The sequence below is a fragment of the Mytilus trossulus genome, chromosome 5 (assembly GCF_036588685.1).
Source record: "Mytilus trossulus isolate FHL-02 chromosome 5, PNRI_Mtr1.1.1.hap1, whole genome shotgun sequence".
In the NCBI taxonomy this organism is placed as follows: domain Eukaryota; kingdom Metazoa; phylum Mollusca; class Bivalvia; order Mytilida; family Mytilidae; genus Mytilus; species Mytilus trossulus.
The window spans coordinates 77,079,353-77,106,824 of NC_086377.1; the positions used below are offsets into that span (position 1 = coordinate 77,079,353).

Sequence of the window (27,472 nt, forward strand, 5' to 3'; positions counted from 1 at the left end):
TTGTTGGGTTGCTTCTCCATTAATTGACGTTTACGCTATATTCTTATGTTCGGTATTTGTGAAAATCGCTCATCTATCAATTTTACAAGAAGTATAATACTTGTAAGTCATGAACATTGAAGTTTCACTTGCTATCATTTTTTCGTATACACACAAAGATAAAATAATCACATGGCAAAATCAAAAAACAAAACGCATCAAAAACGAATGGACAAGAACTGTCATTTTCCTGACTTGGTACAGGCATTTTCAAATGTAGAAAATGGTGGATTAAACCTGGTTCTATAGCGCTAACCCTCTCACTTTAATAACAGTCTCATCAAATTCCGCTACATTTACATGATGCCTTAAATAAACAGTCACAATTAATAAAATAGTCAAAATATGGGTACATCAGTCATCATCGTATAACAATTTTAAAAGGAACAATTCAACAGGACACTAAAACATCTACATGCATCATTGCGAAACCAGACATTTACAATTGACAATTAACACTTAGACTATAGCCATATAGAAGGACAGTAAATGAACAAAAGACAAGTAATTCAGAAACATGCATGGATCACGCAAAAACATGCAAGGGCGAAATCGGAGTAAGGGAGTTTGCTTCTTGCAAGGCATTCGCCATGAAAACAATTTGATAAGAAGACAAGCCTTGGTAAATGTTCTTAAGCTAGACATATTTTCCTTTCATTTTGTTGTTAGCTTTCTGAAATAATTTTTTTATACATATCATAGACTATATTTTTTATGATTCTTTTTTTTCAATTTCAGTTAAATACTATTTCTGATTTGCTTTTTTATCAACTTCAACATGTTTAAATGTCTTTTTCTTTTTCTTCATCTTTTTGAAACCCAGGTTTTGTATTACCACTGACCAGTTCAGTAAAGAAACAGCTGATTCATGTTTGCATAAAGGTGTTTGTTACCAATCTAACATGCTATTATTTTCCTATTTTTTATTCCGTGTCTATAGATAGTCTTGATCGGGAAGGCAAGATTTATTTTGTCTGTTGGTTGCTTGGCTAGCGTAAACTAATCGATTTACCTCACACTTTGAAGTTTGATGGAGATTGTTTTTAAATAAATGCCGTACCTTTGTACTTTCTTGACTTGTCGATTTTTTCTCAATTTTAAATTTGGAAGTTTTATCATTTGTTTTGTATAATTTTTTTGTTTGTTTGCAAATGAAAGATTTATAGTCCTATGTGTGCTAGCAAAATGTTTTAGTGTAATCTCAAGAGTGTAATTTTTATTTCAACTTTTACGTTTGCATCAGGACGACCTAATATTCGAAAACTTCCTCTTTTTTAAAGAATGGCATTCGTTACTTCAAACAAAAATCGCTTTTATCTTTCATTTTTTGTTTGCAGTAAAAGACCGGTTGCTTTCATACAATCAAATGAACGAAGTATAAAGGAGGGACGAAAGATACCAAATGGACAGTCAAACTCGTAAATCTAAAACAAACTGACATCGCCATGGCTAAAAATGAAAAAGACAAACAGAAAAACAATAGTAAACATGACACAACATAGAAAACTAAAGAATAAACAACACGAACCCCACCAAAAACCAGGGGTGATCTCAGGTGCTCCGAAAGGGTAAGCAGATCCTGCTCCACATGCGGCAACCGTCGTGTTGCTTATGTGATTACAAATCCGGTAAATAGTCTAATTCGGTAGGTCAAATTCATGAAAGGGAAGGGGATTGTAGTTACGACGTAAGGAACATATCCGATATCATTTGTGAAACGGTTATTCCATAACGGTCAACCAACTTGTGATGGCGACCGTAAAATTTACGAAGGGATGATTTCAACATCACCATTTGGAACTCTTGGTTTAATAGCTTCTTTGTGAGCAGTAACCCTCTATCAAGAAAATCATGATAGGAAATGCAAGCACGGGAATATCGTATAAATTGGGAGATATGCATCAGGAAGGTCAAGGATTATAACATATTTTTCGTAATTCGGAAAGAAATGAAAATTTACGGTAGTTAATGGTCGAATTGAAGCTTAATACCTAGACCTGCTTACTAGTGCTGCATGAAATAAACATGAGGATATGGTTTGTCCTTCATGAATCTATATTACAAATTTGACTCCAATAAGGATAATTTTTGTTTTATAAAAAAATAGGTAGTTTTTACCGATAATTTTTTGTTCGATTTTTATCGGATATAATAATTTTTTTGAAAAATACAAACGGTAATTATTCATTAAAGTTTCGTATGCATCCTAAATCAAGCTCCGGCAACTTTGACTTGTTCTTATATAAATAGTAATAATTTTCATAGGAGAAAAGATAGATATTTTTGTTGTGGTTGGAAGAATCGAAAAAGTGTTCCCTACTGAAAATGTACTTGGGATTCCAGTGGGATACCATTGGGATTCACTGGAATCCCAGTGGAAAAACAAAATCCAGTGGAATCCCACTGGAATGTTTCAGAGTGTCAGTGGAATCCCAATGGAAAGTTTATCCCAATGGGATCTCAGTGGTATTTTTTTATTTAAATTCCTTATATATGTACATGTCACGTGTATTATTTGTTCGTTTGTTTAATTGTGGAGTATGTGACTTTACTATGACTATACGCATTTAAAGTTTATAACAAAAAAAGATATATACATCGAGGTCGTTTTGCTTGAGTGATTTACCTGTAAAAAGCCCGGGTCTCATCCATGTTTAAAACAAATTAATGCATGTTTGAAATAGTTTAACGGGGCGTGGCCTATTAGTTTGACGCAACTAACCACCAACTTGATTTCAATAGATTTACCGCAGAGAAATCTATTTGACTGGCGTTAAAATGAATTGATATGAATTGAAATGAATTAAATATAATTTTTAATTTCTGTCAATCTTTATCAAATAACGATCAATCTCATTTAAATAGCGTTAACACGTTTCCGTCCGTTCAAGCTAAATTCGGGTTACTAGTGTATAACAATTATGTCTAATATATGTGGTGTATGTAATGATTGTAAGGTGTACATCTGACCTTGAACTAATTTTCATGGTTCAGTGGTAATATTTTAGTTTTTGTGTTTTGGTCTGTTTTTCTAATACTGTATGCAATAGGTCAACTATATTTGGTGTATGGAAATATTATATGTTGTGCATGTCAGTCTGGTGAGTTTTATTTGACCATCACATCATTTTCACGGTTCATTGCTCAATGTTAAGTTTTTGTGTTTTGGTCTGTTTTTCTAATACTGTTTGCGGTATACTACTGTTGCCTTTATTTATATACTACTAATGGTTGTTTCTATAGCACAAGCTGATACAATGTAACGAAACCATGCATTATTTATTGTTCTTTTATACTTTTTGCAACTTGGATACACGTTTGATAATGTTATAAATAAAATTTGAGAAAATCAATTAACATGAATTTGACAGCTTATACCTTTATAAATAATGCCCCTGCCTTTCAATGTTCTATTTATAATTATTTTTTGTCGATCTGATCAGTTGTACTGTCCATTTGTGCATTTGGTACATTGTAATGCAAGATATTAATCGTTTATATGACCCTGTCGTAGTGGAGGGGACATTAAGTTTTACCCTGGTTTGTCGGTCGGTCGGTCTGTACGTACGTCCCGAAATTAGTTATACCGTTCTATAACTTTAGTTGGTCTCAAACAACTTATACACAATGTTTATTATCACAAAACACAGATCAAGATTGAATTTGGGTGAAGTCACTTTCACTTTTTGAGAGTTATGCCCCTTTACAGATGGAAAAATTGCTGATTTTTATCGTGACCGTTCTCTAACTTAAGTTTGTCTCAACCAAATGTTATGAAACTTATTACCACAACACTTACATCAGGTACGAATTTGGTAAGCGTCACTTTTACCGTTCTTGAGTTATGTTCCCTTATATTAACGTTATATACAAGCAAGTTCATCGTCTGTGTCCCATGGACACATTCCTCAATTATGTTATCCTCTTTTTCCCCTGATAACATTGGCTTTATTATAATTTAAGTAAAAAATGTTCATGTTATTTTTACAGAATACAATAAGATGATGAAGAAAAAAAAACAGTCTACCATGCTAAATCGTTTAACGGGTAAAGGTACCTACGAATCGTTTGACATGCGCTGTATGGTTACTGGCCAGTTCGCCGTAGGTAAATCGAGTCTGGTGAAGCTATTAGTTGGGGACGTTATACCCGAGGGGAGACATCCTACAGATGGTATCTCTCTTCATGAAGGCTGTGGTCTTGATGTCCAGACAAGAGAATGGATTCTTATAAATCCAGGTAAGAATTGAAACACACAAATTGTTTTGTTTTTGTCCTGCCGCATTGGAGGGAGCTTTAAGCGGTACCCTTGTCTGTGAAGTCCAGAGGTACATTCCAAAATTAGTTTAAGTACTTTAACGTTAGTTTGCCTCAACCAAATGTTATGGAACTAACGCAAAGTGCCTATTACCACATAACACAGATCAAGATTGAAAGTTGGTGGCAACACTTTTGCTTTTTACAGTTATGCCCTTTTACAAATGGAAAATTGCTGAATTTTTTCTTTACATTTTCTAACTTTAGTTTGCCTCAACCAAATACTACGTTACTAATGCACAATGCTTATTACCACAAAACACAGATCAAGTTTGAATTTTGGTGGTGTCACTTTTAGCGTTCTAGAGTTATGCCCCTTAACAAATAATACATACCCATGATTTTGAAATAATGCTTATTACCACAAAACTGTGATCAAGTTCAAATTTGGGTAGCATCACTTTCATCGTTCTTGAGTTATGTCCATTTTTAGCTCACCTAGCCCAAAGGGCCAAGTGAGCTTTTCTCATCACTTGGCGTCCGTCGTCGTCGGGCGTCCGTCGTCTGTCGTCCGTCGTCTGTAAACTTTTACAAAAATCTTCTCCTCTGAAACTACTAGGCCAAATTTAACCAAACATGGCCAAAATCATTATTAGGGTATGTAGTTAACAAATTGTGTCCGGTAACCAGGGCAACCAATCAAGATGGCCGCCATGACAAAAAATAGAACATAGGGGTAAAATGCAGTTTTTGGCTTATAACTCAAAAACCAAAGCATTTAGAGCAAATCTGACATAGGGTATAATTGTTTATCAGGTCAAGATTGATCTGCCCTGAAATTTTCAAATTAATCGGACAACCCATTGTTAGGTTGCTGTTTCTGAATTGGTTATTTTAAGGAAATTTTGCTGTTTTTGATTATTATCATGAATATTATTATAGATAGAGATAAACTGTAAATGTCAATTTTTAACCATTTTCCGTAAATCTTAGTTATCTTATACAAAAATCTTCTCCTCTGAAACTACTTGCCCACATTATTCCAAACTTGGCCACAATCATTATTGGGGTATCTAGTTTAAAATTTGTGTCCGGTGACAAGATGGCAACCATGGCTAAAAATAGAACATAGGGTCAAAACCAGTTTTTAGCTTATAACTCAAAAACCAAAGCATTTAGAGCAAATCTGACACGAGGTTAAATGGTTCATCAAGTGAAGATCTATCTGCCCTGAAATTTTCAGATGAATCGGACAACCTATCGTTGGGTTACTGCCCCTGAATTGGTAATATTAAGGAAATTTCGCTGTTTTTGGTTATTATCTTGACTATTATTATAGATAGTGATAAACTATAAACAGTAAAAATGTACAGCAAAGTAAAACCTAAATAAGTTATCATGACCAAAAAGGTCAATTGACCAATTAAGGAGTTATTGCCCTTTACAGTCAATTTTTAGCAATTTAAAATTTGTAAATTTTCACTAACATTATCTTTTGTAACTAATGGGCCAAGTTCATTATAGAGATAATTGCAAGCAGCAAGAATGTTCAGTAAAGTAAGATCTACAAACATATCACCATCACAATATGAATCCATCTGTGTCCTTTGTTAAATATTCACATAGACCAAGATGAGCGACACAGGCTCTAGTTAACATTATATGGACACATTCCTCATTTATTTATAGAACTACACTTGGTCTCTGATGGAGAGGTCTCATGTTTTTGACCCGTTATTAGGTCATCAGTCCGTCTGTCCTTCCTGTTCTTGTCATCGCATCTTTTCTGAAACCACACAACATACATTCATAAAACTTTGTAGATAATAATAATATATACTATGAAGATGTGCATATCAACAGGAAATTAGAATTCAATTTTTTCTAGGAGTTATGCCCCTTTGAATTTAGAATTTTGGCCTAAACATACTACTGCAACAGTGTGTTATCTCAACCCATCTAAAAGCACAAAATAGAATTTCATGAAACTTTGTTGATAATGTAGATGCACATATCGACAGGGGAGGGGATTGTTTTTTTAGCTTACCGTTCGTCGTCCGGCTGGTGTAAACTATTTCAAACATCTTCTCCTCTGAAACTCCTCAACCAATTCCAACCAAAATTAAGCTGAATGATCCTTAGGGTATCTTGCATAAAGATTGTGTTTTATTTTTTGTTTCGTCAAAAAACATGACCACCATGGCTAAAAATAGAATATAGGGGTAAAATGCAGTTTTTGGCTAATATATCTCAAAAACCAAACCAGTTAGAGCAAATCTTATGGGGTAAAAGTGTTCATAAGGTAAAGTTCTATTAGCCCTGAAATTTTCAGATGAATCTAATAACCCATTGTTGGGTTGCTGCCACTAAATTGGTAATTTTAAGGAAATTTTGCAGTTTTTGGTTATTATCTTGAATAGTATTAATGATAAAGATAAACTGTGAGAACAAAAATGTTCAGCAACGTAAGATCTACAAATAAGTTAATATGAACAAAATTGACAAATGTGTCCTTAAGGAGTCATTGCCCTTTAAAGACAAGTTTTCACAATTTGTTCATCTAGTTTGCTTACTTTAAAAAATCTTCTTCTTTGAAACTGCTGAACCAATTCCAATTAAACTTAAGCTGAATGATCCTTACGGTATCTAGAATAAAGTTCATGTTTTATTTTATGTTTTGTCAAAAAACATGGCCACCATGGGTAAAAATAGAATATAGGGGTAAAATGCAGTTTTTGGCTTATATCTAAAAAACAAAGGAGTAAGAATAAATCTGACAGGGGTAAAAGTGTTCATTATGTGAAGTTCTATCAGCCCTTAAATTTTGAGATGAATCTAAAAACCCATTGTTGGGTTGCTGCCACTAGATTGGTAATTTTAAGGAATTTTGCAGTTTTTGGTTATTATCTTGAATAGTATTAAAGGGAAATTCCGCGATTTTTTACTTATCATCTAATTATGTTCATCTTAACATAAAAAACACATTTGCAAAGTTTTAAACTTATATTCCTTCTGATAACGGAGAAAATCAAGTATCTGTAACTTTTTTGGTTTAATTCTCGAGTGGGTCGTGACGTATTAGCCCGATTTATTGAATTCTGGGAAAAAATAAAATCTGTTTAACTCTTAGAGCTTATCGACAATATACGTAATTAAAAGCGCACAGCTGACGAATGGTCGTAGTTATTAACCACAATATAATAATGAACGAAAATAAATATGCATATACCGTTTTGTATTGATTGAATTAAACTCCTATAAAATTATCTCTAGTAAATGTTTTTGAATAAATTTAATTAATTATTGTTGAGATTTTATTCATAAAATATTTATTGAACATTTTTACTGATATTGAACTGAAAATATTTCAGTTCTATTTACCGTTATTGTTTTGATAATCATTTCAATGCAACTAATGTGTGAGCAGAGTGTGTATATTATTTTGTAAAGGTCACTGTATATTTCTCGGCTTGAGGTCAATTCGTTTACCTTATAGCTATTTAGCCGCAGGTGTGAGTTCAAGCGTACACAGGTATAAATGTTGTTATTTGGAAAGGATAAACAGAAAGGATTAGAAAGAGTATATGCTGTCACGATGTAAATACACTAAGATTTAATACACGATGAGAATAAAGATACAATAATTAAATTGTGTAAATTAATTGAAAATAAAATTCAGATTCGTAATTCCGAAAGTGTATAAAAATAAAAGGAAACAATTTTTGATGACTTTCTTAGCGGCAATTGGCGTAAAGATTCAAATATGAAGCAAAAAATAGTAGTTTTAATATTTAATGCAAACTAAATGCAATATTACCCAATTTGATATACCATTGTACATCTGTTTGATATCATTGACTTTACCGGAATTTCTTAATTTGTATTCAAATCTGGCTGTGTTTAAATGCTAATAAAACTATTGCAATTTTAAAGTTTTTAATTGACAAAAAAATACAACATACAACATGCATGATTTTTTTTAGTTTCTTTTTAAAATTTTATTCTTACATAATTAAATTCATTTGACAACTTGAATCATTTACACGATTTTTTTGTGAAAAGAATACAAATTATCTAAGCTAAGGCTTTTTTTAAAAATTCTATGATAATATTTGTGCAATGTTGAACATGATAGCCGTCATTAATCCAAATAAGTAATACAGTAGTTGTAATAAAAGTTATATTTTAAATATGCATAAATGATATTGAGGAATTTATAATAGTTAGTCCATACATCGTTGTTCATGAAACAATCATTATTAGTATATACATGTAAGTTTCCTGACGTATAAGAGCCATTGAGGATGAGCTCCAGAGAAATCAGACTAGTGGCGTTTCGTTCGTTTGTTTGTTGGGAAAGGAGAGGAAATGCAACCGCTTGTACAGATTTACCATACAAGCATTTATAGTCAACACAATCAGAAAGAGTTCCCATCGTTAGAAGGGGAATATGAAGGCTTCCAAGAATGAACGAGTGACATGTCTTACTCTGAACAGTTAGAAAACAGACTATCGACATCGACCGCTTGTTCTTGATATTTGAAATTATGATAAAGTGATGAGTTCTTGCGTCTGACAGAAAACTAAATTCCTTCATGGTTATATCTTGCCATACGTTTATATTGGTTTGTAAGGTGATAACTCAAAATCGTTATTTGAAAATCCTGTTTGTGAGATGTAGATTCATTTCAATACAGAAATTTCGTCTATATATTTCACAAGTGTATAACACGGAGAAGCTCTGAAGGTCCATTACTCCCATTTTGTTTGGGTGTGAACCATCGATGTTGACAGCAATATCAAAGAATAAGATGATGATGGTAGAAAGAACTATGGGCGTCATGTGGCAAATATTACATGCATATCGGACAATGAGTTGTCAATCTGTATGAAAATATTTCCTGTACAACCATATTATTGAGAAGGAATGTTTACATGCTATACTCTCGTACTAGTATTACAGGGTTCTTGTGGCGTTCACCTTAGACACACATCTTTTTAACGATGTTTAAAAAAAGACAGAACCAATTTAATGTCATATTTCCTTATTTTTAAATATAACTAAAAGTCTTTCATCTGACAAGAATACCCCTATTTAGCGGACAAGTAATTTATTCTTTTTTTCTGTTATTGAATACCAAGAAAGAAAATTTGAAACTTTGATACTCAAAAGTTTCCCAGCAAAATATTCACATCCCTTCGGGATAATTAGCGTTCGTCCAGTGGCATATATAACAATTGTGATGACGAATTCCTTCCTCTGTTCGAGAACAATCTTATTGAAATATAAATCTGTGATTTTACTATGTCCACAACTTCAATGAACCAAAGCAAAAGTTAAACATCGACCTGTATTTAAATCAAATTGGTTCTCTTCTTCTTCTGGTATACAATAGTCTATCGACTATAGATTAGTGCATACTGTTGGCATATGTGGACTAGTCTATTTACAACACTTTTACCCCTATTTATTCAGAATATATGTTTTTTTCTTATGTTCAATGTATACATGTATATATTTTAAATTGCGCTATAGTTCCGTAACTTTCTATCCAGTCGTATAAACGAATCGTCGGCAAGTGCGTACATTTTTTTAAATCAATATTTCTGGTATGTTCCAATCTGTCCTTCACTTTTGACTATCAGTATATATTACATTTTCCCAAATTCACCCTTGGAAAAAATATTTAAATAGATTTTAATTTCATCAAATCTTATTTTTTGGGTATTATTTATATTTTTATGAACAATATTCTTTACACCAGAAATGTTATTTATAAACAAGCGTATGAGTTTGGTAATGACAAGTAAGACAGAGTTGTATATTATACATCTGATAGTTCAAAATGGAAAGTTAAATGTTATCAGCCGTGTACACTGATCAATACCTGCAGAAGTGAAACGATGCGTGAACTTGCAAGCCAGACAGGAAATCGCTTGAATACCTGGACGTGTCACCTCACACCCCTCACAATACCTTAAAAAGTAATACCTTTAGCCATGCTGGTGATCAGAAGAGGGAAGATCAAAATTTATTTGAAAACAGTTTATTACTTTAAAGAATTATGAACAAAGTAGATTTCCGAAAACAGTTTTCATGGAACACTTATTTATGATTTCAACTTTGACTTTTCACCTAATTCCAATATCAAGTTTTAAAACAACAGACCATGGTAATTTAAAGAATATTTTCCGTATCAAGTTAGTTAGTCGGATAAAACAACCATACGATTGACAAGATATCGACACGCAATTACGACTACATCAGTTACTGTGGTTTTGTTTCTTTGTGGTTTATAGACATATCTTTTTTTATTAATCGGGAAAGAAGACAAAATGGCGGAACCGTAGAATTGATACTCTAAATTTAAAATCGATGGTGGTCGCTTATCTAGCGGAATAAAACTTTAATATCTATGAATTTGAGCATTTTTATACAGAATGAACATAATATCAATTTTTGATTTTTTTGCGAAGTTTCCCTTTAATGATAAAGATAAACTGTAAACAGCAAATATGTTCAGCAAAGTAAGATCTACAAATAAGTTAAATGACCGAAATTGTTCATTGACCCCTTAAAGAGTTATTGCCCTTTAAGGACAATTTCACACAATTTGTTTATCATGTTTTCTAAGTTTAAAAAATCTTCTTCTCTGAAATTACTGAACCAATTCCAACCAAACTTAAGCTGAATGATCCTTCGGGTATCGAGAATAAAGAATGTGTTTTATTTTTTGTTTCGTAAAAAAACATGGCCGCCATGGCTAAAATTATAACATAGGGGTAAAATGCAGTTTTCGGCTAATATATCTCAAACACTTAAGCAATTAGAGCAAATCTGATGAGAGGTTAAAATGTTCATTAGACCAAGTTCTATCAGCCATGAAATTGTCAGATGAATCTAACAGTCCATTGTTGGATTGCCGCCACTAAATTGGTAATTTTAAGGAATTTTGCAGTTTTTGGTTATCTTGAATATTATTAATGATTAAGATAAACTGTGAACAGCAAAAATGTTCAGCAAAGTAAGATCTACAAATAAGTTATATGACCAAAATTGTCAAATGTGTCCTTAAGTAGTTATTGCCGTTTAAGGTGGTATGGGAGTCTAAAATAAAAATGATAGAATTTGTTCATACTTTGCCAAAACGTAGCTTCTATTGAAATATGTTCAAAAATAGAATAAAAATGGTAGGTCACTGCGCATTTTCTCAAGCTTCAGGTTGTGACAAAATGACACATTTTTTATGGATTATACAGGAAAAAACACCATTTCGTGATTAGAAACTAAACAAAATGATAGAATTGTAAAACAAATAGGGAAAAGCTTGCTTTCAGACAATGCTTTGAGAATATCAAAAGAAAAGATAGGGTCACCGTACGTTTTTATACGACCGCAAATTTTGAAAAAAATTTCGTCGTATATTGCTATCACGTTGGCGTCGTCGTCTGCGTCGTCGTCGTTGTCGTCGTCGTCGTCGTTCGAATACTTTTAGTTTTCGCACTCTAACTTTAGTAAAAGTGAATAGAAATCTATGATATTTTAACACAAGGTTTATGACCATAAAAGGAAGGTTGGTATTGATTTTGGAAGTTTTGGTCCCAACATTTTAGGATTAGGGGCCAAAAAGGGCCCAAATAAGCATTTTCTTGGTTTTCGCACTATAACTTTAGTTTAAATGAATAGAAATCTATGAAATTTTGACACAAGGTTGATGACCACAAAAGAAAGGTTGGGATTGATTTTGGGAGTTTTGGCTTTTAACAGTTTTGGAATTAGGGGCCAAAAAAGGGCCCAAATAAGCATTATTCTTGGTTTTCGCACAATAACTTTAGTATAAGTAAATAGAAATCTATGAAATTTAAACACAAGGTTAATGACCATAAAAGGAAAGTTGGTATTGATTTTGGGAGTTTTGGTCCCAACAGTTTAGGAAAAAGGGGCCCAAAGGGTCCAACATTAAACTTTCTTTGATTTCTTCAAAATTGAATAATTGGGATTCTTTGATATGCTGAATCTAACTGTGTATGTAGATTCTTAACTTTTGGTCCCGTTTTCAAATTGGTCTACATTAAGGTCCAAAGGGTCCAAAATTAAACTTAGTTTGATTTTAACAAAAATTGAATCCTTGGGGTTCTTTGATATGCTGAATCTTAAAATGAACTTAGATTTTTTTATTATTGGCCCAGTTTTCAAGTTGGCCCAAATCGGGGTCCAAAATTAAACTTTTTTGATTTCATCAAAAATTGAATAAATGGGGTTCTTTGATATGCCAAATCTAACTGTGTATGTAGATTCTTCATTTTTGGTCCCGTTTTCAAATTGGCCTACATTAAGGTCCAAAGAGTCCAAAATTAAACTTAAGTTTGATTTTAACAAAAATTAAATTCTTGGGCCTCTTTGATATGCTTAATCTAAACATGTACTTAGATTTTTGATTATGGGCCCAGTTTTCAAGTTGGTCCAACTCAGGATCTAAAATGATTATATTAAGTATTGTGGAATAGCAAGTCTTTCCAATTGCACAGTATTGTGCAATGGCAAGAAATATCTAATTTCACAATATTGTGAAATAGCAAATTTTTTTTTAATTAGAGTTATCTTTCTTTGTCCAAAATAGTAAGCAAGAAATATCTTATTGCAAGAATTTTTTTAAATTGGAGTTATCTTCCTTCGTTATATACAATATACAATGTATATTCACTTTTTACTACCAACTGATAAATTTAAATAATCTTTACCATTCAGTGATAACAAGCAGTTTTTTTACATTTTATTTACAGTTTATTTTATGATGTATTTAAATGAGTAGTTATTGTTGCAAACTCCATTAGAATATTTTAATTGAGATTATTTTTGGAATAAGGGAAAGGGGGATGTGATTAAAAAATTGGGGTCAATTTTTTTCATTTGAAATTTCATAAATAAAATGAAAATTTCTTCAAACATTATTTTTAGAGGATTAATATTGAACAGCATAGTGAATTGCTCTAAGAGAAAACAAAAATTTTAAGTTCATTAGAACACATTCATTCTGTGTCAGAAACCTATGCTGTGTCAACTATTTAATCACAATCCAAATTTAGAGCTGAATCCAGCTTGAATGTTGTGTCCATACTTGCCCCAACCGTTCAGGGTTCAACCTCTGCGGTCGTATAAAGCTACGCCCTGCGAAGCATCTGGTTTCTGGCTAAAATACAAAATAGGAAAATTCCATGTAGAATCCTTCAGAAAATGTACTGTTTTATAGTTACCTCCCCTGAAAATGCCAATTTAAAAACATTTCAAAACAACCAAAAATAATCAATGCTTGTAAAAATATTAATATCTATAAGTTATATTCTTATAAATTTGTTCTTTTAAATTAAAATCCACATTAAATATCTGCATTCCTGCATCAAATTTTGCTAACTTGATAGAAAATCTGGATCTTAGTTTTTCTGTTTTTCACAATCCAAGATGGCGGAAGACAATTTGTTCATCTAGTTTGCTCACTTTAAAAAATCTTCTCCTTTAAAACTGCTGAATCAATTTCAGCCAAACTCGGGCTGAATGAGTTTAAGAGTATCTAGTATAAATTTTGTATTTTATTCTTGTACGTCAAGAAACATAGCCACTATGGCAAAAATGGAACATAGGGGTTAAATGCATTTATTTGCTTTTGAAGAAAATATGACAGATACAAAGTACATTTAAATGGCATTTAAAAGCCATTCATTAATATATATTAAAAAGCAAAAATAATCATTGATGAAAGATTTGAGCAAAACATTACAGGTGAGTGATTCAGGCTCTTGAGAGCCTCTTGTTTTAATTGAAATGTTGTATCAGAAATATGTATACAAGCCATAGATTTGTTGGACGTTTTTTGCATGGCCTGGGCTGTTTAAATTGAAATTTTGTACCATGTGTTAGCCTTATTTTCAAGATTGCCAATATTAAATCAATCATGGTTAGTAAAGCAGCCGAAACATTTTAGCATTTGTACCTTTAATTTGTTTTTAATTTCTATTTTAACTTAGTGAAATTGGCTAGCTATTCATATAAGAATAAGCATATATATCTATCTTTTTTATAATTCTATACAGTGGTGTGTTTTTTCATTTTTTTTTCATACAGAAACGTATAATGCCATGGATGTTGTCTACAATAAGGTTTTAATGACTTCAAATGAAGAAATGGAACATAATCTAAAAGAAAAGTCAGACCAACAACAAGCATCAGATAGAAGTCCTTCTGGAAGTAAAGATGATGACATGGTTAATCCAGGTGTGCTACAGCAGTCACAAGCTATGGCATTGCCTCTCCCATTAAACACATCAGATAATCTCTCCAAACAACCTCCAGCAGCCCTAACGTTACCACCTCAGGCATCCTCCATTGTACCTCTATCACGACAGCAGCTGAAACAGAAAATGAAAGCTAAGATGACTAAAGATGAAATCAGAAGAAAAATGGAAAAAGTTTTAAAGAGCGGAAAATACAAGATGAAAGTGGGACGACTAATCTTCTGGGATTTTGGTGGACAGTATGTATATTATACAACACACCAGACCTTCATGACCTACAGAGCTTTGTTTCTTGTTGTATTTGATGGAAGCAAAGGATTACATGAACAGGTTCCTGATGTCTTGTGTTTTCCTGGGCAGCATATGACTCCAACACCAGCAGGTAATATAATAAAACTTTTCCTTACATGATTAAACTATTCAGAAATTCTACTTCAATCTTCACAAATGGCTTCCAACAGTCCTGTTTGAGACATTCTGATTTGCTAATTACTTTTATATGATATTAAGATGAACCAGGAAATATCATTTCAGTGATGTGCCCATTATTGGTGAATTTAACCATTCTAAAACCCATTCTTACATTTTTAATGGACTTAACATGTCAAGACCAGATGGATGGATATATTGTTCTTAAAGTCCAATGTCAAAAAAGTGCATGCATAACATAACAAGAACATGTTCATGATTGTTTACCTGCAAGACAGAATCAAAGTAAACATTGATTTAAGGAAATTTCGATCCACTATTGCAGCAGCTCCCATATGACCATACAATGGATGCGTTCCATTAATTTTCACCCCCCTCCTTCTTTAAGAAAAAAAAAACCCAAACAGGGAAATTTTATATAACCAGTTTATTTCCAGTGAATAAAAGGCAGATTTCAGTCATTTTAGTAATTTTGAACGACAATCTTTTATAGTTTTGGGGGAAGTTTTATCATCAGTATTTATGAGACACCATTTAAAACTTTTTCTGAGAATTTGCGGATCAGTTTATAAAACAGTATTTTATAGTTCTGGTGGAAATTTGTGATTACCATGATTAGTATATCTTAAACGTCACCAGTGTCAGAGCAGAAAGTTGATAAATCAGAGTTATGTCAAAGAACGTCTTGTCCTTTTTCTTAAGAAGTTGTTCAGAAGATCCCAAGACCTGATTGATAAATATTCTGCATCAACGTCACACATAATACATTGTAATACATGATGGCCTTGAAGTATAGATTCAAGGTAGTGACGTTGTTCATCATCTGAAATACTTGTTCATGTTGTTATAGTGTGTTTTTTATCTGTCTTCGTAAATTATTTACTTTTCTGTTGTTCATGTTTGGTAATATCCTCCTGGCGTGGCTTGGTATTTATACATCCTGCCATTGTGTTATTGTGCTATCGTCATTTTTAGATCACCGGATGTGAGCTTATGCCATCACTTGGCGTCTGTCGTCGTAAACTATTTCAAAAATCTTCTCCTCTGAAACTATTGGGCCAAATACCTTCAAACTTTAACTAAATATTCCTAAGGGTATCTAGTTTATAAATTGTATTCAAAGTTTTGATCCATCGGCAAACATGGCCGCCATGGCTAAAAATAGAACATAGGGGTCAAATGCAGTTTTTTGCTTATATCTCAAAAACTAAAGCTTTTAGAGCAAATTGACACGCGGTAATATTTTCAATTGGTCAACTTCTATCAGCCCTGAAATTTTCAGACGAATCGAACAACTCATTGTTGGGGTGCTGCCACTAAATTGGTAGTTTTAAGGAAATTTTGCTGTTTTTTTTTATTATCTTGAATATTATTATAGATAGATATAAACTGTAAACAGCAATAATGTTCAGCAAAATAAGGTCTACAAAAAAAAATGATGACCAAAATTGTCAATTGACCCCTTGAGGAGTTATTGCCCTTTAAAGACAATTTTACACAATTTGTTCATCAAGTTTGCTAACATTTAAAAATCGTCCCTAAAAACCCTGAAATTTTCAGACGAATCGAACAACCCATTGTTGGGTTGCTGCCACTAAATTGGTAGTTTTGAGGAAATTTTGTAGTTTTTAGCTTGGCGTCTGTCGCCGTCCGTCGTCTGTTGTCGTCTGTCGTCTGTCGTCGTAAACTATTTCAAGAATCTTCTCTTCTGAAACTACTAGGCCAAATACTTCCAAACTTTAACTGAATGATCCTTAGGGTATCTAGTTTATAAATTGTATCCGAAGTTTTGATCTATCAACAAACATGGTCGCCATTGCTAAAAATAGAACATAGGGGTCAAATGCAGTTTTTGGCTTATATCTCAAAAACGAAAGCATTTAAAGCAAATCTGACATGGGGTAAAAAAGTTCATTAGGTCAAGATCTATCAGATCAATCAAACAACCCATTGTTTGGTTAATGCAACTTATTTGGTAATTTTATTTTTTGGTTATTATCTTGAATATTATTATAGATTCAGATAAACTGTTAATAGCAAAAATGTTCAGCAAAGTAAGATCTACAAATAAGTCAATTTGACCAAAATTAAGCAGTTATTGCCCTTTAAAGACTTTTTTCACAATTTGTTCATCATGTTGACTTACTTTAAAAAATCTTCTCCTTTGAAACTGCTGTATCAATTTCAGCCAAACTTAGGCTAAATGAGTTTCAGAGTATCTAGTATACATTTTATATTTATTTCCTTGTATGTCAAGAAACATAGCTCCTATGGCTGAAATAGAACAGAGGAGAACATGATTGGTTTTTTTTGCTTTTGAAGAAAAAAGAACATTTAAATAAATTGAAAAGCCAAAATAATCATTGATGAGAGATTTAACCAAAAAAATTGAGGTGAGCGATTCAGGCTCTTGAGAGCCTCTTGTTTGTTATTATCTGGAATATTATTATAGATAGATATAAACTGTAAACAGCAATAATGTTCAGCATAATAAGGTCTACAGAACAGTTTCATGACCAAATTTGTCAGTTGACTCTTCAAGGAGTTATTGCCCTTTAAAGAAAATTTTACGAAATGTGTTCATCAAGTTTGCTAACATTTAAAAATCTTCTCCTTTGAAACTAGTGTGCCTAATACTTCTTAACTTTGAATGAGCGTTCACTCTGTGTATTACACATTGTAGTTTAGAATAATTATTTAAGAGTTAGAAAGTTAAGTTTCATTTATGGATTTATTAACTTTAAAGGTTAATACCATAATCCAAGTAAAATAACAGCTCTAATTTCCTAATACCATCTTCCATTGCTGATGACCTCAGACCTGTAAGTGACAAACCTCAGAATCAGCTTCAATGGCACCGAACTATTTTGTGATTAAAAAAAATGGTTTCAAACTCATATTGAAACAGTTGGGAATGATTTTTATAGGCTAATCTAACTACTTGCAAGAGTAATCAACTTAGTCCTTGAAATGTTATTGATATGGCAAACTGAAACCAGCTTTAAAACATGAATAATGATATATGTTGCTGTTAGAGATCCAGGAAATGCAAATATTCATATTATATTCATGTGTTTTATTTTCAGTATTTTTACAACATTGGGTCAACTGTATCCTAACTTATTGTAAGGCAGTATATACAGGAATTCCAAAGATTTTGTTTGTTGCTACGCATAAAGACAAAGTACCAAAGGTAAGTGAACTAATGTTAGCTGATATAAAGGCATTCTTTACATATTCACTTATTTACTCAAACAATTCTACATAAATGCCACAAGATGAATGACAGCTGTCAATCAAACTTATTCAGTTTAAGTTGCAGATGCGATCTACTCCAATCTTAATTGACTAGGATTACCAGTTTTTCTACAGAAAGTCATGGTTCTCTACGAGCGCTCCATTAATACAAACTGACCAAAACAATATACTGTAAACAGGGAAATTTTTTAGTCAGTTTTATTTTTGCTTTTTTCGCGGTAGGAGTTGAAGAGCGAAAATAAAAGGACCGCGAATATTTCAGGGACATTGGAACTTAAAATTAATCTCATACATGACCGTATGTCAAAAAGACATTGAGATGACTTATTTAAAGGGAAATCACACTATTTAAACTACTAATAATAATCCATTTAAATTGTGCATGTAGACAGCTCATACTTATTACAATATTTTAGGCGAAAAAAAAATTGGGGTCACCGATGTTGTTTTCGAGATATGACGTCATCAAAAAGTAAAGAATTGCGTTATACCGTAATATAGAAATAGCGCTCAAAAATGCTACAAGAAGGCAAAATTATTGAAAAACTATGCTTAACTGGTTTAACTAGAACAGTAAATTGTAACTTTTATCTTATACCTATTTATTTTTCTCAGTTTCCTCATTTTTTAAGGCCCTTTTTAATTTCCCGCCATTTTTGATTGCCATTTATTATAGATTTCTCTTGAATAAAAAAAAATCTACTTATGTTTTTTCCTTCAAACTTCTGCATTAGTTGCAGCTCCAGGAGAGATTTTAAAAGCATAAATAAAAAAGGGGGGTCACCGATGTTTAAAATCCGCTACAACGGAAATAATCTTATTATCGATTTTGGCGGGAATTATAACTTTTTCTCTAAAACGTTACAGAACGACGTTGCTAGCATAGTCAGCATTTCTTGCAATGCTTTGAACTATTGGGTTAAACCTTTTTACTATACCATTATAACATGTATAATATATATATTTTTTTATAGTCATATTTTTTTTAGGTACTTTGATTATTCATTATTAAACATACAGTAACAGTTTATTAAAAAGTAATTGTCAAAGTTGGAGTCATCTAAATTTTTAATTGCATTTGTTGTATCTGGGCTGAAAAGTAACACGTTCCATTTAGACTACAAACAGAATAAATTCACTTACTTGTCCATTGCACCGGGAATATAAAACCCGAAATGCCGTATTTAAAAAGACACAAACTCAGCACTTAAAAAAAAAAAAGCCCTAAATGACATCGTTTTCGGTAGAAATTTCAAATTGGCTAACATTTCTGTTATCACACAACGCTCCATAATCGAACCAAATTAAGTTCGAGTTCCTGTTAAATTTTGAGTTCAAAGTTCAAGTTTGATTGCGAATATTTTTTCCAGTAAGATTTATAGTTTAAGCTCGAGTTACACTTAGAAACTTCTGAGTTATACTGTTAGATAGAATAAAAATTCTGGTAAGAGTTTAAATTTTGAGATCCGATGAAATTAAGATTAATAATGTGGTTTCCATTTTCTGCTGGTGCACCTCTTTTTGTTTGAATGTGTATTATTTTATCACATTTATCTTTCATTGTGGTATATGCACCTATGTTTGCCAATACTGATTAATGAGGGGGCAGGACCTTTTTCGGGACGTCAGGATCAAGTGTTTTTAAGCTCGGGATTGACCCTTTTGGGATCCGGGATTTCTTTTTTTCGATGTTCGGAATGTCGGGATTTTTTTTAAATTCTGGACCTCGGGATATCATGTTTTTAAGCCCGGGATTTCGGGATCAGGACCCCTCTAACCCCGTCCCCCTTATTAATGATAGTTAATTTGAAAATAATTGATTGAATTAGTGTGCCAATATTTAAGCATTCTCTATTTTATCATGTTGGTTACTAAAGAATAAAGAGTTAATCAGTTACCTTTGTATAAAAAAAAACTGGATGTCCTTTTCAGTCACGGAAGGGATCCGACAATCTCCCTTTATCCTGTCGACAGTGATCACATTGAGTGACCTAAACCCGAACCTACATCTGAACTTTTATTTCTATTTTTTTTCATTTTTTTTTACCATTTTTCTTTATTTTTGCAAAACTTTCAGTGGCAAATATTTGATGAACATCATCACGAACATTTGTCTATATGAGTGGAATATTCTTTCACCAGACGGACCATTAATGTGTCTGTTACAGTTTAGCAGTACTCTGTGAGTCATGAATATATCTCTACATAAATACATGTGTGCGTGTGTGTTAAATATTTGTCTTGTTGGAGACTGGTAAAGCCAAATGTAAAGTACATGTTGAATTATTATTATATATATACGCCCGGTTACGGGACATATTATGGTATACATCTGTCCGTCCGTGTCGTCGTCAACATGTCGGACATTAACTCAAAAACGCTTTAACCAATTAGCATACATCTGGTGAATTGTTTATATCTATTGACGTGAGCTCCCTTTCTTTTTTTTAGGAATTTTGAGTTTACGTTTCTGAGTTACATGTATAGGGTTTTATTCATTAAAAAAGGGAGATTTTCCAGCTTTCGGACAAACATAATTCAATAACGCTTTCATCAATTATCATACAACTTTGATAAATTGTTTATATCTGTTGATGTAAATACCCTTTTGATTTTCATAAATTTCTAATATGACATTGAGAAGTTCTGAATCCCTCTGAAATTGTACCACAAAATTCTATATCACAAATGAAACGCTGAAATTGATTTAAGAGGTACATGTACTTGCTCAAAACATTCAGGAATTAATAGGGGCCACAAACAAGCAATTTACTAAATTTACTATTTTTAACTATTCAAGTGTATGAATCTATTAAAAATTGTACTACAGAGGGGAGGGGTGGCGTTTCATTTTTTTAGGGCAAAAAGAAGAAATCTCCAATTGCACAGCATTGCATAATAGATTTTTATTATCTTTGAACACATTTATTTCGTGTCAGAAACCTATATTATGTCAATTTATTTTTTTATCACAATCCAAATTTAGACCGGATCAATCTTGAATATTGTATCAAAAATTGCCCTACCTGATCCTAACTGTTCAGAGTTCAGAGGCGTTAGATATTAAAGGAACATTTGGGAAAGATGGACGACACTTATATCATTTCTGTCGTCACATTTGAAATAATAACGATATCAAATAGGACTTCACACATTTACGTCCAGTGGCAAGTTAAATGCATATTCAGAACTTGAACATATGAATTTTGACTCTGCTTTGTAAAAATCCGACAGGCTGAGCCGAGTTAAATTCTTATATGAAATGAGATGTTTGATGAATTAGTTATACATGTAGTATTGAAGACTATATTTATGATGTTGCATGCATCAATATTTTAAACATGTAGTATAACGTAATCAGAGATCAATATTTTTATTAGATTGGAGAAAACTGTAAGTTGAAACTCATTGTTCTTATTTACAACCCTCTTTTGAACAGAAAACTACAGATTCCGATAGCTATACGCTAATATGCTGGTACTCTTGGTCTATTTGTAACAACCCCCACCCCCCTTTCCGAAAATATAGGCTGAACCCTACATACCGCATGCGGTAATACGCTGCCAAAGTTGTGCCATAAAAACCTATTTTTTTGCTATACATTTTGTCCATTTCGGGTAGCATTTTCATTTTTGCACTTATGGGTCAAGATGAGTCAAAAGAATTTTTTGAAATTTAGAATTCAATTAGATATTGAACATATACATAAAAAAATAAAATAAAAAATTTATGTCACCGACTTCGTTATCGAGAAACTGGTCGGAGGGGTACTAACTAATGACTAAGTTACATTAAATATGCTATGAAATTCCAACGTTCTTAGTGTTGATTATGCATGATGATTATGTGTTTAGTATTGATATATTCTTTTTATCATAATGGTCTGGATAGTGGGTAATTCATTTATTAATGTTTATTTTGTGTTTCCAATATTTTTTATTCTTTTTATTTTTGCAACTTATCATTCAATCTTTTTTTTGCCTTTTATTTTGCAGTATTTGCCAATTATTTTGTATTCCGCAGGTAAATACCAATACAATCTAGAAACTCGCTAGTACAACATATCAGTTGTAAAAAATATGATATGTCCATTATCATTTCATCTGCTTAAGTGGACGTCCCTTCGAGCGCTCGCTTTTTCATGAATTATAAACCTTTACGACGGAATCGAAAACGGCGACGTCATAATACAGTTACGACACTATGGCGGCGCCGAGAGCGATGCGTATAAACAATAGTGTGATTTCCCTTTAAAACAGCAAGTGGATATTACGGGTATTGCTAAAAAAAAAACTATCATAACTATCGTTACAGTTATGTAACTGACACCTGTCAATCAGTTTTGAAATGGTTACCCATTGTATCTGTTGCACAGATCAATCCGATCAAAAGATTGATTAATTAGCAGTAATTCTGTCAGCATTTAATTCACTCTCTGTTTATTCATCGGTAGGGGACTTTAGGTTTGCACTCTGTCTGTCTGTCTGTCCATCCGTCAGTCCGGCATATCAGTTTTCCACACTTTTTTCTTCATGCTTGAAAATATTGATTTGGTATTTGGTATATATTTTTTCATGACTAGTTACAGATCAAGTTTGAATTATGTTTCGGTCTGATGAATTTGTGCGGAGTTATGGTCCTTGGAAATTCACACAAGTAATCAGTTTTCCACATTATTTTTTATCATGCTTGAAAATATTGATTTGCTATTTGGTATATAGTTTTATCATGACTAGTTACAGTTTTCCATACTTTTTTAGCCCACCTGGCCCAAAGGGTCAAGTTATCTTTTCTCATCACTTGGCGTCCGGCATCGTCCGTCGTCTTTAACTTTTACAAAAATATTCTCCTCTGAAACTATTGGGCCAAATTTAACCAAACTTGACCACAGTCATCATTGGGGTATTTAGTTTAAAAATGTGTCCGACGACCACGACAACCAGCATAACTGCCATGGAAAAAAATAGAACATAGGGGTAAATGCAGTTTTTGGCTTATATCTCTGAAACTAAAGCATTTAGAGCAAATCTGACTTGGGGGTATGATTGTTCATCATATTTAGATCTATCTGACTTGCAATTTTCAGACGAATCAGACAACCTGTTGTTCGGTTGCTGCCCCTGAATTGGTAATTTTAAGGAAATTTTGCTGTTTTTGGTTATTATGTTGTATATTGTTATAGATAGACTTTAAACTGTAAACAGAAATAATGTTCAGCACAGTAATTTCTGCAAATAAGTCAGCAAGACCAAAATTGTCAATTGACCCCTAAAAAGATATTGCCCTTTATAGTCAATTTTTAACAATTTTACGTAATTTTTTGTAATCTTTTACACAATTCTTCTCGTCTGAAACTACTTTGCCAAATGTATTTGGTTCATATGGGTTCCTTGCAACGTCTATGTGTCCGTCAGACAAGGTTAACCTGACCTTGACCTCGATTCATGGATCAGTGAGCAAGGTTAAAGTTACGTGATTAGGTCCGTTTCTTAGATAATACAATCAACAGGTCAACTATATGTGGTGTATTGAATGATTGTATTTAGTTTTGATGTTATATTTGTTATTCTCATCAGATTTTGTCTAATGCATAGTCCGTTTCTGTGTGTGTTACATTTTAATGTTGTGTCGTTGTTCTCCACGGGTGTCATTCGGTTTATCGAGAGAAATTATCGTGAAAGAATATCTGACAGCGGTCAAGTATTGAGAGACAAACGTGAAAGTTCTGGTAACGAATCGTGAAAGACAATTAATCGAGAAGACATATGAAAGTTCAGTTAACATTCTAATTTAATTAATTTCACAGACACATTTATGACAAAATAAAACTGTCTGTCAAAATGGTTCAAGATTATGATCAGTATGTCAGAATATCCAGTTTCAAAAGTACATAGTTATTACAAAACAACAAAAGGCAAATTGCTTCTCGACATTTCAATGACATAAAAATGTAAACAAACACGATCTTGTTCACAAATTCGACTTGATAAACTACGTTTATCAAACTAAGGGCATTGTATTTTAATTAATTAAATGGTTTTCATAGTTATTTTGTATAAATATAATCTGAAACTTGGTAAATAAAGAACTATCTACACAAAATTGATTTTTGTGATCGTGAAAGATCACGTACCGCATTTTAGGATCGTGAATTTGCCTCATTTCATGGATTAAGATTCATTCAAGTGTCAAGTCCGTATCGAGGACTCGTTAAGCTTTATGATAAATGTCTGTTGTTATGATTTTAAGGCGTATATTTTCGACTTGTGCAAGGTTTCAACTAACATTGAATTCAATATCATGCATCATTCAGCAATGGTTTTTTTTTTTTTTTTTGCCTGTTGAATATATACATTTTGTACCTGCATGCTATAGGGACAAGGTGTTTCGTGTATGGTGTACATGTCTGTCTGCATGTTTCTTATATGACAATGATGACTCCAATTGTGTTTGGTTTATAGAATGATACTAAGATGTCTATGCCTAACTGTCGATCAGGGTTCATATACTTTTGCCCGTAATATGTTCCATATTATTTGGACAAGCATAACTGTTACATTTCTCAGTTTCTAAGGCACTGTAAGGATCGGAACACATTTATTTGGTGTACAGGACATTTGTAGAGATCTGTATGGCATGGTTCATCTATGGGGTATCAAGTTTGAAACATATGTGGCGTGACCCGGCCAACCAACCAAGATGGCAGCCACGGCTAAAAATAGAACATATGGGTAAAATGGGGTTTTTGGCTTATAACTCAATAACGAAAGCATATAGAGCAAATCTGACGCTTTTGAATTTTTTACCAGATGAAGATCTACCTGCCTTGAAATTTTCAGATGGATCGGACAACCTGCTCTTAGGTTGCTGCCCCTGAATTGGTTATTTTAAGGAAATTTTGCCGTTTTTTGTTTTTATCTTGAATATTATTATAGATCGAGATAAACTGTAAACAACAATAATGTACAGGCAAAGAAAGACCTAAAAATAAGTCAACATGACCAACAATGGACCCCCTAAGGAGTTATTGTCTTTTATAGTCAATTTAACAATTTTCATAAAATTTGTAAATTTTACTAATATTTTCCATTAACCTGCTGGGCCAAATTCATTCTAGATAGAAATAATTGTAAGCAGCAAGGATGTTCAGTAAAGTCAGATGTACAAACACATCACCATCATCAAAACACAATTTTGTCACGAATCGATCTGTGTCCTATTCACATAGAACACATTTAGCGACACAGGCTCTTTAGAGCCTCTAGTTTAAATTTCGAGGTAAAGTGTTGAATAGAAAAAAAGATAATAGCTTTAATGTTCACTCTTGTCAAAATAGTTACAGGCTTCAACCACTTGCAGATTTATCAAATGGTAGAAGAAATACTGATTTCTGATTACTAGTATTAATATAAAAAAGAAGATATGGTATGATTGTCAATGAGACAACTTTCCACAAAAGACCAAAATGACACAAACATTAACAACTATTGGTCACCATACGGCCGTCAACAATGAGCAACATCCATACCGCATAGTCAGCTATAAAAGGCCCTGATAAGACAATGCAAAACAATTCAAACGAGAAAACTAACGGCCTCATTTATGTAAAAAATGAACGAAAAACAAATATGTAACACATAAACAAACGACAACCACTGAATTACAGGCTCCTGACTTGGGACAGGCACATACATAAATAATGTGGCGGGGTTAATCATGTTAGCGGGATCCCAACCCTCCCCAACCTGGGACAGTGGTATAACAGTACAACATAAGAACGAACTAAGTCTGGTCACGCATTTTCTTTCACAATCGAAATAATACGTTGCCTGATCTTTCACGATCAAGTTTGATGGAAATTCAACAAATTCAAGGTATCCTTAAACAAATTAACGCTTTTAATGGACGAACATACTTAATTTTACTGTACTATCAGATACACCAAAGATTTTATTTCAAATATATCATGATATTTTGAAAAAAGACCATTATAGGTACAAAAAGCGTGTTATTTGTAATTAATATTTAGACATGCATTGCGCTTTTTGTTCTTTTTAAAAAAGTACTTCATATTTTCTTTATCTTCTTTTACAGTTATGTTGAGGAAGTTAAACCATTTTGACAGACATATTTTTTTGTTAGGATTTGTTCCGCGTTTTGAAAATTAAGCGATTTTTTCAAAGATTCTGAACTAGAATGAACATTACATGTCTTTCACGATCAGGTACCAGAACTTTCATGATCGTCTCTTAATACTTGACCGCCTTTAGATATTCTTTCACGATCATTTCTCTCGATAAACTGAATGACACCCGTGTATACTAATTCATTTGAATGTCTGTTGCCAAAATTCAGGATACCTATAACCAAAATCATGTTTATTGTCATGATTGTAGTTGACTTCCTTTATAAAATACCTAACGAACTGACAAGATGAACTATTTTAGACGACAGTAGGATAATTCATTATTGGAAGGCTGGTTTGAGGAGTAATACCACTATTGACTTTCTACTATTAGTCTTTGATTTATTGGCATTCTTCAAAACATAATGCATAATTTATCTTTGTTTTAAATAAAGAAATACGTTGTATCCTGTCCAGTACTACAGTGAAAATATAACATAACATGTCATTGCATATAATATAGTAAACATCACCAGAAGTTAACCAATCAAAGTCCCCTTCCCTTCTTTTTCCTGTTTACAAGCTTAGTTACCATGTCACCAAAAAATTCCAAAATATTTGATAGAAATACCAAATAAAAAAATTATATTGCTTTGAAATACCCAAGACATGCAAGATACATGTTTATGACTCAGCAAAATATTTCTGCAATGAAATGCAGGGTTAATTGAATAACTTTTTTAATATATCTACACAACTTCTATCAAAAGGAAAGTAAATCAATGTAGAGGAAGGTCAGTTAACACCTATATTTAGAAAGTCTTTTGACATAGGCCTTTATTAAAATGTTTTTTTTTCCTATAAGATTCAAATTAGTTTAATTATTCTTTTTATACGACGGCAAACAAATTTTGCGGTCGTATATTGGTATGACGTTGGCGTCGTCGTCGTCCGAAGACACATTGGTTTTCGCACTCTAACTTTAGTTTTAGTGAATCCATCTCTATGAAATTTAAGCATAAGGTTCAATACTACAAAAGGAAGATTGGGATTGATTTTGGGGGTTATGCTACC

The 27,472-nt window shown here is 32.6% G+C and overlaps 1 protein-coding gene across 1 annotated transcript in view; it reads left to right on the forward strand.

Moving 5' to 3' along the window:
- Positions 1-27,472, forward strand: part of LOC134718323 (uncharacterized) — a 63,448-nt gene that overhangs the window by 17,917 nt on the left and 18,059 nt on the right. The window contains exons 6-8 of the mRNA XM_063580818.1: positions 4,030-4,278; positions 14,417-14,968; positions 18,102-18,208. Coding sequence (XP_063436888.1) covers positions 4,030-4,278; positions 14,417-14,968; positions 18,102-18,208 — 908 coding nt within the window. The remainder of the gene's footprint in view (positions 1-4,029; positions 4,279-14,416; positions 14,969-18,101; positions 18,209-27,472) is intronic.